This window comes from Misgurnus anguillicaudatus, chromosome 14 (assembly GCF_027580225.2).
Source record: "Misgurnus anguillicaudatus chromosome 14, ASM2758022v2, whole genome shotgun sequence".
In the NCBI taxonomy this organism is placed as follows: Eukaryota; Metazoa; Chordata; class Actinopteri; order Cypriniformes; family Cobitidae; genus Misgurnus; species Misgurnus anguillicaudatus.
In genome coordinates this window covers 11,603,702-11,616,383 of record NC_073350.2, presented here as the reverse complement: position 1 = coordinate 11,616,383, position 12,682 = coordinate 11,603,702, and the positions used below count along the sequence as shown (strand labels likewise).

Below are 12,682 nucleotides of genomic sequence, written 5' to 3'. Positions count from 1 at the left end.
GCTACCACCCAAATAGGGGCATTTTGGACATGCTATAATAAATGATCTGTGGGGTATTTTAAGATGAGACTCACAGACACACTCTAGGCATGTCTGAGACTTATATAACATCTTGTAAAAAAGGGCATAATAAGTGCCCTTTAACGTGTTGCATTTACTTCTCTTACTAATACTCATTCTATTAGATATTTGTAGTCTACTTTTGTGGTATTTCAGTACACACTATGTAACACATTACCTAAAACACAACTACAAGAAATATAAGGGTATATGAAATAAGAAGGACAGTCTTACAGAAATGAAAAGAAAATCATTTTAATTCGATGTTTAAAAGAAGAATATGATCAACTTGTTGATGTCGTCCATCTGAATAATAGTCGTCACTCCTGGTCAAATAACAAAAAAGATATCAGTCATATTAAATGTGGATCTGAGTATTTGTAGAATGATCTTTACATCACGTTGTCCATTTCAGGATGTAGTAATAATCTCATAATGCCATAATTACCTAAAGAGGTTAATTGAAAAGATTATGTAATTCAGATGCTTCTTTGGCCATCTCCTCCTCTGATCTCCATTTGGAAGGAACGTCTTCACCCTCCCGGTCATGTTTCTGGAGCTGCAAATTTAACACCAGTTAGTTTTTATGTCCATACATTAGTTATTAGTAATTAGGCAATAACCACTTTTATTATAGTATACACTCCGGGTAATGGATTTGAATGAACTCCTTATGCCAGTGGTTCTCAAACTGGGGTGGTGGGGACACAAGATGGTGCCAGGGGGACACAGTTTTATTAAATATATTACTTTATCTTAACTTCACAGCACTACGTTGCATCATTTAATGTTTAATTCAAATTCTAAGTTTAAGATTGTTTTACATCATGAATTTTCTTTTGGGGGGGCACCCTACACACGGGGGGCACATGCTGAAAAGTTTGAGGACCACTGCCTTATGCGGCTTTCACATAGGACGCGCTGTGTGCTGTGCACTGTGCTGAGTTCAGCGCAGCCAAGCGATTTGTGCTCTGCTGGCCAGACCAAAGTAGGCGTGGTTTTCAATAAATTACTACAGTGTTTATATTTGGGTTTAAGGGTGTCACGATTTCGATTTTAAATCGAGGTTAAGTCATAACCTCGAACTTCGAATAAAAAAATGGGATCGTCGATGCTGCCACGCCCCCATTTCACGTCCGGTTGGCTTGCCAAGCGGGGGAAAATAAACTCTCAGAAGTGTCTTTAAAAACATCCATCCAGCGGAACGCGATTTATATTTTAAACACGAGGGATGTATTGCTTCAACTCCTTGAAATGCATATCATAAACAGGATTACTACCTAGTGATCTGCCTTCGGAGTTCGGACAGAGCGCAGCTCTCTGCACATGCACGAGAGAGCCGCCAAGATGCAGCGGGTTATATTTTAAACAGAAGGTATAGTTTGCCTCAGCTCGCACGAAACGCATGAAACTGAACAAATATGTAAGGATTATTACTTTAGTTTATGTTTAGACTTTGGACAGATGCGAGAGCGCGTGCACGTGAGACAGAGAGAAGCGCAGCTGCTTATGACGCACCGGTTTTATTTCAGATAATAGGAGTCCAAGACGCGCGCATTATGTCTATCTGCGTGCAAGAAGGAATTCTCTCTATACAAGCTCTCTCGCGTAAAGTAAAGCCCACAAACCCCCATGCGAGGAAAAGCACGCAATGTGCATGTTAATGTGAAACTATAATAATTATAATAATAATAATAAAGGCATATAATTTTTTGTCTTAAAAAATTCTTTTAAAAATCGAGAATCGAATTGAATTGTGACATCAGAATCGAAAATGTAATCGAATCGAGGATTTGGAGAATCGTGACACCCCTATTTGGGTTAAATGGTGGATGAGGAATACAGAGACTGATGTTGCCCGTCTCGATTTCACGTAACTTAAAGCTGCCTACATACAACAAGCTACTGGATTAAAACACACCTGACATGCAAACTTGAATTGCTACGTGTTTCCATGTATGGCTTTCCTTCCGATGTCGCTGTAGGATCGTAAACTTGTATTATAAAGCTCCGGGAATTCCGAAACACGCAGTATAAGCTTTTTTGTCCATTTTGATTTTGGGGCTTGTTTGGTTGCCCCGTTTTCTATTGGGTAATCGTCACAGAGCACAGCGCAAAAGTTAAACTATTTTGAACTTTGACCTCGACGCAACAACAAACCGCCCACGCGCAGCACAAGCCATTGAAATGAATGTGTTTCATAGCGCACACTGCATCCTATGTGAAGGCCGCATCAGGCTGACCACAATTTGAATACAATTCTGGGCCTGATTTGCACTTGTTGTGATGTCTGCAATTGTCCTTATGACTGTGCTTTCCTATGGTTTAAAAACCGGTTAAAGGGCAACTATGGTCCGATTCACGTTTTTACATTTCCTTTGGTATGTAAATGTGTATTGGTACATTTTAAAATATGCAAAAGGTTCATACCCCAAAGTAAACGATGACGCAAGTTATCGGCAGGGAAATCTGGAGCTACAAAAATGTACGGTATGTGAAAAATTTTGAACCATAAACCACGCATACACATTATACCAAATACACAAAATAAAGTTGTTTTTAGCAATGAAATAGATGCACTTTATGATTTGCACAATGTCTAGTGATTTACTGAGACTTTTTCAAGCAATTATGCATTACTCGCCAGACAATTAAACATCAAGTTATTTATAATAACTTAAAGGAATAGTCTACTCATTTACAATATTAAAATATGTTATTACCTTAACTAAGAATTGTTGATACATCCCTCCATCATCTGTGTGCGTGCACGCAAGCGCTGGAGCGCGCCGCGACGCCCCGACAGCATCCAGCCCAGCCCCATTCATTCAATGGCACCACCCAGAGACAAAGCCAGAAGTGACCAAACACATCAACGTTTTTCCTATTTAAGACAAGTAGTTATACGAGCAAGTTTGGTGGTACAAAACAAAACGCAGCGCTCCTCCAAGCGGATTCAAAAGAGGAACCACATCCCATGGCGCAATAGCACTCCCGGGAGCACTTGGACTCGCCTGAAAAGTCCGCTCCCCTTCTCACTCTCATAATGGGAGAGGGAGGGTGTTACTGCGCCGAGTCGAAGTACTCCCAAAAGGGCTATTACGCCATAAAATATAGTTTCTCTTTTTAATCCGCTTAGGAAAGCGCTACGTTTTATTTTGTACCACCAAACTTGCTCGTATAACTACTCGTCTCAAACAGGAAAAACGCCGATGCGCTTGGTCACCTCTAACCTTATCTCCAAATGGTACCATTGAATGAATGGGGCTAAGCCAAATGCCATCGAAGCGTCCCAGCGCGCTCCAGCGCTTACGTGCACGCACACAGATGATAGAGGGATGTATCAACAATTCTTAGTTAAGGTAATAACATATTTTAATATTGAAAATGAGTAGACTATTCCTTTAATATAGAGCATCTCCTCACTAGTCAAGAAAGTCGACCAAACTAAAAAAAAAAATTACAGGGTAGCAACAAAGTACTCACAACAACATTATAGCAATGCTGTGAAAAGTAGCCACAGCATGTTTGTGTTATGGCAATGAGTACTTTTTCTCTGACAAATATAGTATAAAATACATGTATTTGTAGTTATGTGTATGCTTGAGTTGAAGTGTATGTCTTGGTAAATATCTTTAGTGGGGTATTTGAGTATATCTAAGAGCGTATATACAGTAACTAAACCCTTTAGCTTATAACCAGAGGTAAATATAATTCACTACAGTTTAAACACATTTTCTGTGTCATCAACAACTGCCACCAAATCTAAAGCCAGCTGAGAAAGGACACATTCACTATTGTAAATAAAGATGCTCTCAGTTCAAGATGCTCGAGTGAGGTGAAGAGGTGACAGACCTTTATAGATCTTCACGAGTGCTTTGAAGTGCTTTTATCTTTATTTTTCTTCCTTTTGATATCAAATATAAGTGCACACAAGGTTGCAGCACATGTAAGAAATGGCCAAGACAATTTTACTCTGCAATAAATATGAAATGTTCTATAGAGAGAAACATATATTGCATTGACCATAATGTTTCTCTATTCATTCACATTTCACAGACTCACAAATTACACATGAAAAAAAACATGTTTCCTCAGGACGATAATGGAGTCAATAAATTGATAATGCATGATGATAATATCAAATGAGACGATTCTGACAAGTATTTTGTCATTTTAATACTCAACTTAAAGCAAATTTATTTTAGAAACATCAGTGGAAAGTGATTCAGATTAAAGGTAGGGTAACAGATTTGATCCTGAAACATTTTTTGTTATGCTGGTTAAAAGTCTCCTTACATCCTGATAGCAATCACTGTGTTAAGTTGTTTAAATGTATTTGTAGAAATTTATGTCATCTGTGAAAGGCGTAGGACCAAAAAATGTTCAACAAATCATAGATTTCGGTCCGAACGGACGTTTCCATTTTTGTCCCGCATACGTAAGCGTAATTTGAATGCCCACCGCGCAGCGAGTCCACGCATACACCATACGTCATCGGCGCGTTCACGTGCGCTCACCTCCTGCCTGTAAACAGTGAGAACAGCAAACTTTTCTGCTAAATTGACAACCTACACAGGAGGCACAAAACTAAAGGCATCTTTTATAACAACAACAGCAAAAACTAACTGGATCAGCAAGAGCAAAACCCCAAATGAACATCGGTAACTTTACTGCTTTACCACGAGATGCAAACAGCTGCAGGAGGCAAAGGGTCTGAATGGGTCATTGCACTGTTTATTTTGGTAAGGTAGGTACGCGATATGTTTGTATTGAGATGGATTCAGATATTCTACTTTGATGAAACATTGTGTTGCTTATGAAATTTGAGTTCGTTTACGGATTAGCGTAACGATATAGTTACTACGTCTACACAACCGAACGTGTGCTTAAACTAATTCAGATGTAAACCAGTTGTTTGGTTATTTTGGAAGTGTTATTCGACTTTGTACTGCAAAGTTTTCTCACTGCTGAATGAGACATGAGATGTGACCGTCTGATCTGTGCGTGTTCATGTGTTTTGGAAGAGGCGTGACTTTGGATGGCGGTTTGACTTGAGAGTGGGATCGGGATTTCATTGCTAGGCGGCTACCGTTAGCATTTTTCAAAATGTGTTACCCTACCTTTAAGGACGATACAAATATTAGGTTTAAAAGCACTGAGATGAGGCGTTAGTCAGAATCAGTCAGAATTTACTCTTGGTTGCATTATTTTAAAGTAAAAAAACATTAAAATTGTGAACATTTGAACACATTAAACAATTCAAATGCAACACATACTGATAAAATGTATAGCATGAATAGTATTCACTCCTGAATAAAAGCATCTGATGAAGGCATAAATGTAAAGTCTTTCTATGAAGCATTTCTAAATAAATTAAAAGTAAACTGTTAACCCTGTTACCTTTCTGAAGGCGTGCTTATATCCCAGCATAATGTTAAAATCTATCATGAGATAGCACAATGCATTTGACTGTTTGTCTAACCAAATGTTTATAATCATACACAAATGACATAGAGAGGTCAAAATGTGATCTGAAAAAAAAACACTGTATACTGGACATGACTTTCTCCAGTTTAAATCATGTAGAAAACAAAAGTGTTAACTCTTTGTGAACAAACCGTCACTGTCATACATGGTTACGTTTCAACAGCTATAGGCCTTTTTTTTGGAAAAACAAACAAATCCATGCAGCGGAGATTGTCAGAGTTACTTATCATCCGGTTGCTCTTTGCCTGTCTGCATTTGTTCTCTATCTTAAAGACAAACGCTGTACGAGCTATGAATTTGTTTCTTCTTTCTATCATATTTCGGCATTGTAGCACCCCGTGGTTTCCCTTGGGGATATATCAATGCATCCATAAGATGAACTTGGGGTGGAGAAGTGTTTTGGATGGGGTTGGGATGTACTTTTCTATTTGTTCCTGGAGCTTGTAAAGCTAAACGGAAAACCGCTCCTCGTATCTGAGCGATTCGGAACGACACATCAAGAGTAAATGCTCGTCGGTATCACATTTTTGCCGAGAGCAGAGAGCTGTGGGGAGGAAGTTCCTGGAAAAGAGCGCAGCTGCTACGAGCATCAACATCATAGCAGATCATGTAACAATAACATGAATTTGTTTAGAAGCATTTAATTTTCCTTTGCAACATTACAAAGAATTGGCATTGAATCTGATGTTATATATACGGTATACTTTACGCAACATGATCTCACAAAGGTCCGTGGCATAGTCACGGAATTTTGTGCTCATTTTTCCGTGGCATTCTCAAGGATCTTTGCATTTTTTCCGTGGCCCTGCTACGGACTGTCTTTTTCCGTGGCATTCTCACGGATTGGTTGCTGGGCTGCTTTTTCCTATTTTCAAACCGTTTCCGCTTCGGTTTAGGGTTAGATTTGGTGTTTGCGTTAGTATGTCACTTTAAATATTGGTTTATACTATTTTTTCTGATTTATTCTTTTATATTTTCTAAACTTTAAACAATTGTCGCCTGCCGTTGGGGTTAGAGTTGGGTTTGGATAGGGATGTCATTTCATGTAAATCTAACCCTAAACCGAAGCGAAAATGGTAAGAAAATTACTTTTTTAAAGTAACACTGGTCACCAGATATCATGCCACCAATAGAAGCCAACATACGACAGATGCAAAGATGCCATCATAGTTTTTGTTAAAACCAATACACATGCCATTTTAACTTAAATATCAATTTTTTTGATCTTTCTATTAATTTCATTATTTTCCTATTAATTTTTTCAAACTCTCTATTTTTCTATCAGGTTAGTCCATCACTTTCCAGTTGACTACACCTGGGACACTGCATGTTCTTGTCCTGCTGTCAGAACGAACTGCTTCAATGTCATTTTCTTACAGCTATTTGAACAGTCATGTGACATTTGAAGCTCACGTGTTGAGTGCCCATGAGCGAAGACAGCAGAATTCAGTCTCTCCAGGTATTATACTTTATTGGGCGATATGCGGAAACATAAAGCCGAATTATTCTATCACGTCCAATCTCTTCAGAGAGACAGGCAGAAAATCCAGTGTCTGTCACATGAGCATTCATGGCGGCCCGCTGTCTGGATTCCTAACTGACACAGTTCTGTGACTCCAGCATCACTTGAGGGACCCAGTCAAATGTTCGTGACATGCACCACTACATCATACCGGCACGTGAGGAGCTCGGCGGGAATCACATCTGCAGTATAGCTTGCTGCTTGCACTGCAAAAATGTATTTTTGTCTTGTTTTCAGTAGAAATATCTAACAATTCTTAAATTAAGATGTTTTTTTCTTGATGAGCAAAATGACCTAAAAAAGTCTAGTTTATAAACAAAAGCTATACAATTTAAGTGAATTTGTGCCTGAAACAAGCAAAAATATCTGCCAATGGGGTGAGAAAAATTATCTTGAAATAAGTTTACTTTTTTCTTAATAACACTTGATTCAAGAAAAAAATCTCTCACCCCATTGGCAGATTTTTTTTTTGCTTGTTTTAAGCACAAATTCACTTAAATTGTATAGTTTTTACCTAAAAACTAGACTTATTTTCTTAGGTCATTTTGCTCATCAAGAAAATACATTTTGATTTAAGAATTTTTAGATATTTTTAATGAAAACAAGCCACAAAGAACTCTGAATAAGATTGCAAGAAATAATATATGGGTGGTGGCCAGACATTGCCATCTACACGTACTGTATAACCTATGAGGATTGTGTGATTTAGATCGTGATTTTTATCAATTTAATCAAACGGTTTAGTTATACTTATCTGTGTTCATTATATAACGCTTAATATTTTAACATCAAAAAAGACATACTTCATCTTTAAAGTCATTGACAGAAGATCTTAAATAATATTAATGGCCCAATATCTCATTCTTTACCGAAGACAGTGTGCAATGGCAGAATAATCATTTGGATTCATCTTCAAATGCCTTTCATCTATGCAGTTATTACCCAATTATCAAAGAGCTTTTGATCACACATTCAACAAATCAAAAGTGTAGATAAAACTAAAATCTGACTTGAAGAATTTGATTATCTGCTTTTTCAAAATAGTAGATGTTAGATTATACAAAAATATAAAAATAGAAAACCGAGGTCATTTAATTTAGTCGTTTTGATATTTTTTTACATTTTTTGAAGAAGTTTAGCATAACTTGTTCATTCATAAACTGGGATGCGTGACAAATCTAAAAAGGCCCTTCAGTCAGAACCTCCCCAAAAAAAGGTACACAAAGATAACTAAAGCTACTCGCTTGCGAATATAACGGTTCCATCTCGACAGGAACGAGCCAGATCCGCATGGCTTCACACTAACAGCTGCATAGATGTCTAAACAGGCACTTTTTCATTTACCCTAAGGACATATGCAAAGCTTCTCACCAAAGCCCCCACCAAATTGCACTTCCGGTGCTTGCAGATAAGCCTGAAAGATCGCCACCTAGTGTACGACAACAGCATAAGGCACGTGTTTGAGGGTCTAGCCCTTGGCTTATGCTAATGTATGAATTTATGTGCTCATTAAAAGACACATTAATGCAGAATAGGGAACATAATGGGTTTTGCTACTGCTTCTTGACATTTAACACAGCCGAGCAATGAAAGGGCTACATCTTGACTATCTCGCTGCCTCTTGACACCAAGACCTTAAGCCGCATTCAGCGGCGTATGAACGTGACATGGAAGGTCATCGTATAATTACAACAGAACAAAAAGAAATTTAGAGGACAGAAACGGAAGGAAAATTGAATAATTGATTACACGAAATGTGCTTATCTGGGCACGTTTGAAGAATTATTGGCAGGACGAGAAGTTATCAACAGTAAATTATACCGCAGCAAGAATGTGATAGTGAAGAATGTAATAGAAATGTAATTGGTTGTATATCTTAACAACATGTCTAGGTCATGCAACATCAAAAGAAAAAAAACGTTATTATATTTTGGATGGTAGATTTAAAGGGATAGTTCCGCCAAAAATTATATTAAACCCATGATTTACTCACCCCCAAGCTGTCCGAGTTGCATATTTTGTGAAGGATGGACGCACTTTTTTTGGACTTGAAGGTCGTGGACCCCGTAACTTCACATTTAATCAACCGAAAGATCTAAAATATTTTCTAAAATATCCGAAAATGTGTTTGTCTCACTGTAAAAAATACTTTGCTGCCTTAAAATTTTTTGTTGAATCAACTCGGATTTACAAGTCATTTCAACGTACTATTATTTATCTTGACTAGAGGTGAGTTGTTATAACTTATAAATTTAAGTTGACTTTTCTCAACTATATTTTACAAGTTGTGACAACTAATTTCTGTTGACATGACTTGTAAATCCGAGCTGATCCAACAAAAAATGTTAAGGCAGCAAAGTTTTTTTACAGTGTGAAAAACGATGGACATATGCAACTCGGACAGCTTGGGGGTGAGTAAATCATGGGTTTAATATCATTTTTGGCCGAACTATCCCTTTAAGCATAAAACTATTTTTGCAAGGGATAATTAAGCCAATTTTGTAGCTGTCATTTGTGAGGTGAATGTGGACCTCTGCGCTTGTGAGACGTCTGACGTGTAGTTATTACAGCGAGACCTGCTAAAATTGAAAAGCGCATGTACTTTGCAATTACATTTAACAATCTATAATCAACAGAAGAACAGGTATGCAATTCATAACTCAAAAACAAAGATAGCAAAAATCAGAACATCTATTTTTATCAGACAACTTTCCTTAACAGTGCTGACAGTGAGCAAAAGGGACGTACTTCTTCACAAATGTTTCCTCCTGCTTTCAGGAACGCCGCGACTTTGGACGTTCTTCACACCCCTCTGGATACCAGCGCTTTGTTACATGGTCACTGCACACTGACATCCCCGACTGTGGAGTGCAGGCGCACAGGAACAAGGACCAGGAGAGGAGATGTCGTACAGACTCCTGCCACGAGTTCTCTCTCACTTCTGACGGAAGCCATCTTAATGGCATGTAAATACATTTCAACAGCTGGTGTTGTAATTACCAGGCAAAAATGATATTCCCTAGACTGCCGGAGAAAGGTCCCTTGGTTGAAAACTTGTCAAAGCGTATCTGTTTTCTCAGCAATACTGATGAAGCCAGAGAAATGCCGTAATGTGGGCTCATTAAATAGAATACCAAGGAAATTGAGCACTCTGATTGGATGTATGAACTGTTTTAACTGTCATGTGATATTTTCTACTTGAGGTGGAAACTAGAAAGAAGGTAAGCATACCTTTGCTGTAGACTACATCCATGCACTTAAATGGACACTCCACTTTTTTTGGCTAGGAACTATATTCTCATTCTGATGTAATAATCAAGGACTTTGCTGTCGTACCATGACTGAGGAAAGGGAAATGATATTACGCAGTGCCCAAAAATAGTCCCCTGCTATTGAAAGTTACCAAGGGACTATTTTCAGGCAGTGCGTAATATCACTACGCCTGCTGCAGCCATGGTACTGCACCAAAATCATTAAATATTACGCCAGTTTGAAAGTATAGTTCCTAGCCATATCGGCTTAGAAAATCACAACTTTTAATTTTCTGTCAATCTTCGTACACGATGTACAGAAGAGCCAAATTTGAAATAGGAAAAATATTGAAACTCTTTGGTTATTTTTAGCGTGATGCTAATGGTCTAATCAGATTCAATGGATTGTGCTAAGCTACGCTATAAGTGGTACCACCAGAGCCGGAGATCAGCTGAATGGATTCCAAAATGGTAAAAATCTTTCAGAGGAGCTGGAAAATGAGCATATTTTATGCTCAATGGAGGTTTTTTTAACATGCTTACGGCTTAAAGGTACATTCACATTACAAGCGATTTTGTGCTGTGTGACGCTCGACTCTTTCAAAAACGCGTTTCTAAATCTGGTTGTCATAAACAAATGAGTACCGTCCACTTCAGTAACTGACGAGAGATGGATGACGTGAATTCCACTGCTTAATTCTTATTGGTAGTCGCTCCCAAGAGTTGCTCATAATTTGAAAGTTAAACATTTCTCAACTTTGTCACGGGCCAACGGTCACTGTCGCTCGTGTTGCCGGAAGTCGGCAACCTTCCATTGAAATCAAGTGCCTCTGCTACTGCTAGTCACTGCTAGTCTGAACACAGCTTTATGCTGCGTTTATATCAGCCGCGGTAGAGGCGTCAAGCGTGCGTGATTTCAATGTTAAGTCAATGTGTAGACTCGTTGATGTGTGTCAGGAGGTCTCGAGGCACGAATGAGGCGTTTAATGCTGCGAGGTAGACGCGATAACGCCTTGTTCGCGCGAATGCCGCGAATTGAGCGTTGCCGCTGGAAACGCGCAAGTTGAAAAATTTGAACTTTGGCGGAAAAATGTGCCATGTTAATCAGGAACTTGCTTTATTAGTAAAGTGAATACAGAAAGCGAGCGGAGTCGCAGAAGCCCCCCCATGACGTGAATTTCCGCGTGAATGCCTCAATGACTAGAATTTCATGTGTGGCTTTCACGCGCGAATGACGCGAGTAAACTCAAAATGTTGAAGCGGCCAACTAGACGAGGTAGACGCGAATTTGACGCGTTAAACGCGGCTGGTGTGAACCGACGGTTACACCAGAATGAGAGTATAGTTCCTAACCATACCGGTCTAGAAAACCGCAACTTTTAATTTTCTGTCTGTCCTAGCTCAAGTTTTAAATAGTAAAAATATCAAAACTCTTTGGTTATTTTTGAGCATGATGCTGATGGTCTAATCAGATTCAATGAATTACGCTAAGCTATGCTAAAAGTGCTAGCGCAAGACTCGGAGATCGGCTATATGGATTCCAAAATGGTAAGAATCCAATGTTGAACTCTAGGGGAGCTGGACAATTTGCATATTTTCAAAAAAAGTGGAGTGGAACACTATACTAAGCTGAAGTTTAAACGGTTCCCAGATTAGGACAAATGATGTCAAACCCAGGACTGGGGCTCTCTAGACCCAAACTTGCCTACCCCTGGCCTAAAGTATAGCTACTTTCATGCTAGGCTAGCTTTATAGTAGAAAATAGTTTATCTAACACATCTGATTTATTCTGATAATGCTTTAAAAAGTGGGATATCAAAGTGTACTCAATTTTTGGAAAGAATTAGGAATTCAGAATTAGGATTGCTAAAAATTCACTACGCATGGCATGGAAAAGGACAATTCTGGGTTACACAGCCAAAATGACTGAGCTAAGTTCAGATAACCGAATTTTGCGCACTACTATTTGTCTATATGCATTACAATAAGCTGGCAAGTCAATTTAAAGTAAATTATTGGTTGAGTTTAATTTCAGTCTTCCATGAATTTTTCTTGATAATGCTGTTAGATCACATGATGTGTTTAACTGCTTTAGAGTTTTATGACCTTTTATGATGCTTGCTACTTAAGAGAGGTGATAAAATAACGCCTTTAGTATTCTGATCCAACATTTGTATGATTCACTGCTACACTTTTGTGTTTTGGGTCTAAAGTGGATATTGGTCTCTAAAATAAAGAATCTATAGTTTGAATAGTATTGTATTTTAATGAGATCTATTGTATGGACAAAGTCCTCCTCTAAAACTGGGTCAGAGAAACAATATCTCACAATGAGAGAAATTGGACATAATTAACCCAA

General features: G+C 38.4%; 1 protein-coding gene across 5 annotated transcripts in view; it reads right to left on the bottom strand.

Annotated features, from left to right (window-relative positions):
• Nucleotides 1-299: 299 nt before the first annotated feature.
• LOC129427603 (bis(5'-adenosyl)-triphosphatase) overlaps nucleotides 300-12,682 on the bottom strand; it is a 433,001-nt gene continuing 420,618 nt past the window's right edge. For all 5 annotated transcript variants that reach the window (XM_055184195.2, XM_073875867.1, XM_073875868.1 and 2 more), the window contains 2 exons: nucleotides 509-619; nucleotides 300-386 (listed from right to left, as the gene is read on the bottom strand). In XM_055184195.2, coding sequence (XP_055040170.2) covers nucleotides 518-619 — 102 coding nt within the window. In that variant the 3' untranslated portion in view covers nucleotides 300-386; nucleotides 509-517. The remainder of the gene's footprint in view (nucleotides 387-508; nucleotides 620-12,682) is intronic.